At 30.7% G+C, this 7665-nt stretch overlaps 1 protein-coding gene across 4 annotated transcripts in view; it reads right to left on the bottom strand.

The window, feature by feature from the left end:
- Positions 1–3565: 3565 nt before the first annotated feature.
- The window catches only part of LOC139488986 (mitochondrial Rho GTPase 1-A-like), a 35968-nt gene continuing 31868 nt past the window's right edge, over positions 3566–7665 (bottom strand). For 2 of the 4 annotated variants that reach the window (XM_071274984.1, XM_071274987.1), the window contains 2 exons: positions 5770–6283; positions 3566–5338 (listed from right to left, as the gene is read on the bottom strand). In XM_071274984.1, coding sequence (XP_071131085.1) covers positions 6166–6283 — 118 coding nt within the window. In that variant the 3' untranslated portion in view covers positions 3566–5338; positions 5770–6165. Of the gene's footprint in view, positions 6284–7665 lie in introns of all 4 variants that reach the window. The other 2 variants (XM_071274986.1, XM_071274985.1) reach the window with 2 other exon arrangements.

Raw genomic sequence — 7665 nt, 5'->3', positions numbered from 1 at the left:
TTATTAAGCATCATGTAAATTAATCAACAATGAAATACTTTAAATATGAAATTTGGAGTTTTACCAAGGGAGCTAATAATTAATTAATGTTAACACTGTCTGCCACACAGCATTTCGGAACCTCTCCCTCTGTATCTTTCGTCCCTCTTTTATAGCTGACTATGCGGGGGCTTTTCTAATTATTGGGGGCATTATGATAACATATAGTTGTTAATTTCTGTGTCATTTAGTCTCTTGGCAATGATAATACATATTCTTTAATATATATAGTGATGTCGTTATTACGACATAGCTATGTCGTTAAAACGACATAGTGATGTCGTAATAACGACATGTTATGTCGTAATAACGACATGTTATGTCGAAATAACGACATAGCGATGTCGTTATAACGACATGTTATGTCGAAATTACGACATAGCTATGTCGTTATAACGACATGTTATGTCGAAATTACGACATGCTATGTCGTAATTACGACATAATTTTTTTTTTTGAATGGCCCTTATCGGCTTCCGTAAAATTTAACTCGTTTTTGAAATAATAGTCAGTTGTTTAAATTGCATGTGTTCACGAAGTAGTTTTGTTTGAATTGCATATGTGTTCACAAAATAGTTTTAACCTGACTTCCACTTACCTAATGACAGTAAAAAAAAATTCACTCTATTGCTAGTGCGTGGAAGTTTTGTCCCAGAAGGTTTCACCAGGTCAGTAGTCAGCACTTCGGTGTTGACATGAATATCGATTATATGGTCATTTCAATAAATTTCATGTTGACAAAACTTTAATTTTTTGAAAAAAACTAATGATTTTCTTATCCCAGGAATAGATTACCTTAGCCATATTTGGAATTTTGGGTCCTAAAAGCTCTTCAACTTTTTACTTGATTGGCTTTACTACTATTTTGATCTGAGCGTCACTGATGAGTCTTATGTAGACTAAACGCGTGTCTGGCGTTTTAAATTAGAATCCTGGTACCTTTGATTACTATTGCCATCTTAAATTAATATATTCTAATCAGAGCTGGCAAATTTTACGTTCTGATGCCAGCACCGGCAAAATAGCCAATGCTTTATTTTTTTTAATTTTCTCTCCATCTTTTAAGTATTTGATTTAACACCCTAATACTAAGAAATGAGATTGATAGCCTGAAAGATCAAAAACGGTATACACTTCTTCTTTATATATACCCTTGGGTATCATTATCTTTCCACTGAAAAGAAGAATATCAAATCAAAACAATAGCAGACTGACACATTATCTAATTCGAATATCATAAAAAAACAAAGAACAAGTCTTTTTAAATGGTTATATATATATAATGGTGAATAACAGAACAATCAATAATATTGATGTGTGTTTGATTTTTCTAAATTAGCTAGAGGTATAGTAGTATATAGGGTGAGGGCTGAGATCTCACAAATCATGTTTACCATACTGTAAACACAGCATATGTTTCTGACACAGAATGAATGTGGTCTAATGAACTTAATTTGTATTTGGCCTCTGAGCAATTCACTATGCTGTTGAATATTAACTCCCAAAAAGAAGTCTTTGAAGAAATTTTCTTTTTAATTTCTGAAATTAGAAATGAGAAAAATTGTACCCCAATCCCCATTTTTTTTTCACCTCCCCCTGTCTTGTATTCCAAAAATAATATCAATTCAAATTTCTAATGGAGCTTGCAGCAATAACTTCTCATTTAAATACATAATAAAACATTTAAAAAAATATAAAATGTCATAGTCATGGTTAGAATTAATATTAATTAATAGTAACTTCTAAAAAAAATACAGCTGATACTCTCAAGACAATTATCATTTCTTATTAATACATAGTTTTCAAGCAGTGTAAGGGATGTAATCAAACATATATAACACTATTCTTTAAATGGAATTGGATTACCTCCCTTACACTGCTTTTAAATTGTATAAATTGTCCATTAGCCAGAAAAACCCTTGTGTTCCCCCTTTTTTGCCCCCATTTGCTAAATAATTTAGCCATAAGCCCCTCCCCCTAAACCATCCCTTTGTAGTATGGAAACTTGTGGTATTATTTCAGAGAGCTTTATACACTTAAACACAAGTTATTGACTGGAAACTGCAAAAATACTTATTTGGCCTCCTTTTTTGCCCCCAACTATTGAAACCCCCCTTGGAGCAAGAACCCCAAAACTCAATCCGAGCCTTTCCTTTGCAGTAAGAAACCTTGTAGTATAATTTCAGAGAGATCCATACACTTAAACACAAGTTATTGTCTGTAAACTAGAACCAGGTGCTCCGCAGGGCGCAGCTTTATATGATTGCAGATGTTGAACCCTGAACAGTTGGGGCTGGTTGGACACAACATTTAAGCTTGATACAGCTCATTATTTGGATTGTGATCAAATTTTTTTACATAATATGAGTTTCTGACACAAAAAAAATGTCAAGATCTTACAAATCTATTGCGAAATATTGTACAATTAAAGATTCCTTCTTCAAACTTTTAAAATTTTTTGAATTTTTGGGAAAAAAAATAAAACTACTTCCACCACCCTTTTTTTTACAATTTGTCAAAAACCTGACATTTCTTTATATATATTTTACAAATAGCATAAGGGAGGTAAATCCAAACATACCAAACATTGTATGCTAAATGTTTTTTAATTACCTCCCTTTCACTGCTTTTAAATTGTCTGAATTGTCCATTGACCAGAAAAACCTAGTTTTCACCTTTGATGTCCCTAATTCCAAAACATTTTGAGCCATAACCCCCGAAAGTCTATACTAACCATAACTTCATGGTATGGAAACTTATAGTATAATTTCAGAAAGATTCATACACTTGAACACAAGTTATTGTTTGAAAACTACAAGAATGATTATTTTGGGCACCTTATTCCTAACTATTTGGACCATAACCCCCTAAATCAATCTCGACCTTCCTTTAGTGGTATTGAACCTTCTGCTTAAAATTTATAGAGATCCATTCACTAAAACTAAAGTTATTGTCTGGACACTAAATGCTTCTATGGTTGATGACGACAACACAGACAACATTATAGCATTATACGACGCACAAAAAATTGAGGTCCTATGAAAATGCTTCTTTTTAGCCCTTAGTCCTACATGTTCAGGGAAATTAACACCAAGCTCAATCCCAGCCTTTCCATTCTTATATGGAAACTTGTGGTACAATGTCAGAGAGATCCATACAATTACACAATTTCAGAGCAATTGAAATACTTATACACAACTTATTGTCCTGAAACTAGATAAATGCTTGTTTTGGGCACCGTTGCGCCCCTAACCCCTTAACCTTTAGGACCATAACCCCCAAAACAATCCAAACCTTCCTTTTGTGGTTAAAAACATTATGTTAAAATTTTATTAATTTCTATTTACTTGTACTAAAGTTGTTATCTAGAAAGCATCTGTCTTCGGACAAAGCTGACGATGACAACATTGACGACGCAGACCAATGTGATACAAATATACGAACAAATTCTTTTTAATTTTTGCAGTCATATAAAAATTGCAGAAGGGTATGGTCATATTCTATATAAAGCAGAAAGAACAAAATATTGTTTCTTTTAAAATTTTATTTTCATTTTCAGTATCTTTCAGACATGTATAATAAAACACAGACCCAAATATGACTAACAATGTACATAATTACATAAATAGTTTGACTACATCTAATAATATATACATTCATAATCTAAATTTGTGGTTAATCTGAACAATATCAGAACTTATTTGATGCTCTATTGCAGACAATCTATATGGCAGATAAAACATGTACAATAGGATTTGTGTCAACTGATAGCTATGAAAAACAATTGGTTTCAGATTACAAAGCACACAGGAAAGACTGTCATCATGGTCATGCACAAAATTTGTTGTTTAATTTTACATTGATTTCTGTTTTTTGCTTTTTTTTGTCCAATCAAAGTTTTTTTTTTAAAGTTTCATTTTTAACAATTAAAAAAAATTAGGAGTTAGATTTTAAATAAGGTGCAGTATGTTTTACCACTTATATCGAAGAAAAAAATAAAAAAAACACCAAATCGCTAACAAACACATTTTCTTCCAATCTATCACCAAGCAAGAGGGAAAAATTCTATTATACAAGCACTGGTTTTCTGTCAAACTTGAGTCCTAACATTTTCACAAATTCAAAATTTATAATAATGCTTCACTTCAAAACCCTTCTGTAATACATTTCCCTTTTGTTACAAAAAAGAAAATATTTAAGTACTTAAATTCATATGGGTTCCTTTTCTATTGAAAAAAGTGTTCTCTTTAATAACCATCTATCGGCACAAATTCTAACCCTTATGGAAACAACATTTGCTAAGGATTTGAGAACTGTACATTTGTACTGCCTGATTTTTTTCTGAGGAATTTTGTTTTAAGATACAACTAGTTTTGAATTAAGCCTCAAATAAAATTTATATCATAATAATGATCAGTAAAGAAATATGGACAAATCTGAAATGTTAAACCTAACAAATAAAACCTTCAAGCATTTACAGAAATCTTCTATGATTAGAAACATAATGTCAACTGATAATCAGAGCTAAGCATAGAAATGATAAGAAATGACCTTGGATCATTGTATCAAATGTTTGAATTTTTTTGTAAGCAATCTCTATATTCTTTTGAAGAAATTATTACGCAACATTAACATTGAATTGATCCCAAAAAACATGAGAAAGAAAAAATAGTCATGGCATGTTTCCAGATGTTTAATATGATGTGTATCAAATATTACCTTTAAATCATACATGTAATGAATTTGACAATGTACGTGTTTTACAAGTGAGTAACAGAATGTTATGCAGTAAAAATGACATTATGCAAAAGTCTTTAACTGAAAACAAAATCTATCATTTGTATGGTAAAGTTATGACATAGGATCTTCATTAATAATCCTACTTGAGAATAATGAGATTTGGTGTATTTTCTATCTAAATGAGAAAACTTCATGAGGTGAAAAAAATGGACAATATATATAATAGAATATTTTTGTAATTATATATGCATCATAATTGACTGTTAAATAAAAAGAAAAGGTTTCAATGCATTGGATAAATATTGCGGTTTCAAATCTATAAATTGTGGTTCATTTTCATTTAAAATCCAGGCAATTATACTATTAAACTAAAATTTATCTTTGGATTTTTAGGCCCACAAGTGCTATAATATGGATTTTGTAGCTATCTCCAAAAAAATATTAGTAAAAAGAGAGGTATAAACATTTTTAATCACACTCAGAAATTGCAAAAAGTGTTTTAAAAAATATTTTAAAATGTAAATTATGATATACCCAAACCATTAGAGTGAATGGTGTACTGTCAACGGAAAACTTTATAAACAAGAATGTGTCCTCAGTACACGAATGCCCCACTCACACTATCATTTTCTATGTTCAGTGGACCGTGAAATTGGGGTAAAATGTCTAATTTGGCATTAAAATCAGAAAGATCATATCATAGGGAACATGTGTACAAAGTTTGAAGTCGATTGGACTTCAACTTCATCAAAAACTACCTCGACCAAAAACTTTAACCTGAAGCGGGACAGACGGACGAACGAACGGACGGACGGATGCACAGACCAGAAAACATAATGCCCCTCTACTATTGTAGGTGGGGCATAAAAACACAATTCAACCATTCAGCCTCTGAAGAAGGAACATTAAAAGACTGAAATTGGTCAGGCTTTATTATCATCAGGCGCTGTTATTAAGTTGTAACGGCATATATATTCCTATAATTTATACCCAAACCATTAGTTTATTCTTTTTATTGTTCCAGCTGATCACATTACTAGGTTAAAGTATACTCCAATAACAACCTGATTTGAATAATAGATGAACACCACAAACATTTTATAGCTAGGAAGTCATTAAAACCCAAATTTTCTGACTATCAGTCAAAAGAAGCTCTTGAGCAAAGCTCAAACAATGCATGGAGAGAGAACTTTATAGACGATATCTACCAACACACACTTCCTTCCCTTTCACAAATTTCTTTAAAAATATAATTTTTGAGCTGACTGGTTCTAAACATTTCTGAATCTCTTTGTCCTTAAAGCAACATTTGATTGCTTGTGCCAAGAACTCATGATTGTTTTCTGAATGCTTTCTGTAATTTGTTGAACTAGCACTAAGTCGCTGTTATCGGAGAGCCTTTGTAATTCTGTATACTATAAAACCAAAAACTGACGCCATAGCAAGTCCGACGCCAATTTTCATAAAAAGTCTATCGTTCTGTAAAACAACATCCCTCACATGTCTGAAATAAAAAGAAAAAAATTGTATTTTAAGAATTTAATAACATGAGATTAAAAGATTAAGGATTATATGACAATAAATCCAAAATACAACCAAAAAAGTTATTTTCATCAATACAAATGTATTCTTTTGTAAATAATTTCCATTGTAGATCATGAGATGATAAAAATTATTTTGACATTTAATGCAATTAAGGCCTGTGATATGTTAACAATGGTTAATGTACCTAGAATACAAATAAAATAAATTTTCATTCTCACATGTTTTGCTTTTTATTATCAACATCTATTCTTGTTACAAAAATGTGCAACATTGGTCACATGATTTCTTAACAGTGCTCTTTCAAAATATTACATGACAATAAAATCTCAAGACAGGAAATTCAACTTTTACAGCTCCATCACTAATACTAATCTAACTGTTTTCTACAATCCTGTGTATTTTCCATGTTACAAAAAAAAGGACTACTTAATTTGTAACAACCAATTTTCGTAACACTAAAAATGGAGGTAAATGTTAACTTCCGAGTTTTTGAACTTTAAAAAGTTTTACAGAAAAATTGAAGTTGTATCTTTTTACAAAAAACATGCTACATTTACATCCAAATATTAAAATTAAATTCTGAATACACACAAAACAAGTAAAATAATGAGCAGCTATTTTATATGAATATCTATATCTTAGCATTCAAGTACAGCACATTTCAGTACAGCCTTTTTTTATAAATTTAAACCATTGCATTTCCTGGGTACAAATGAACCATAAATCTAAATGTGCAACAAAAATTACAACTGCTGTTCAGGCTTGCATGCCAATTTTGGTTAAATTGCAATATTGAATATCAATAAAAAAATACAAGTTTACATTAATCAATGAAATTTGGTAGTCATCCAAAATAAATGAATCCCCAATATTATGTTCTGTTTATTCTATTATTCTGCTCATCAATTGTTTTTGACTTCGTCTCAGATATTTGGAATCCTCTGAGCCATATTTGAAAATGTTATAAAATTCTTGTTATTTTTTTCATAGTTTTTGAAAGAAAAAGATGCAAATGTCAGTTGTATGAAAAATCTAAAGAAAATCCTTTCCCGCCAAATTTCCAATGCCTTATATCTCAAAAACAGGCACACTGACCCATCATGTTTCTCTTCTTTTTAAATTCCTTTATTAATAAACTATCAATTTATAAGTCTGTTAATACGCTTGTCATTTTGAAACAGAGTAGTAATCATCTTTAAGTGAAAAACTTATAGTAATACTGATGCATTTTGAACCTCAAATCAATGTTCGCCTCCTTCATGAGGTTAAATTTCTCTGATCAACTGTATAACTTTTATATACAAGCTTCACTGGAATTATTTTCCAAATTCGGTAGTTCCA

The sequence above is a fragment of the Mytilus edulis genome, chromosome 9 (assembly GCF_963676685.1).
Source record: "Mytilus edulis chromosome 9, xbMytEdul2.2, whole genome shotgun sequence".
In the NCBI taxonomy this organism is placed as follows: domain Eukaryota; kingdom Metazoa; phylum Mollusca; class Bivalvia; order Mytilida; family Mytilidae; genus Mytilus; species Mytilus edulis.
The sequence above is the reverse complement of the archived record's forward strand: the minus strand, read 5'-3'. Positions and strand labels throughout refer to the sequence as shown.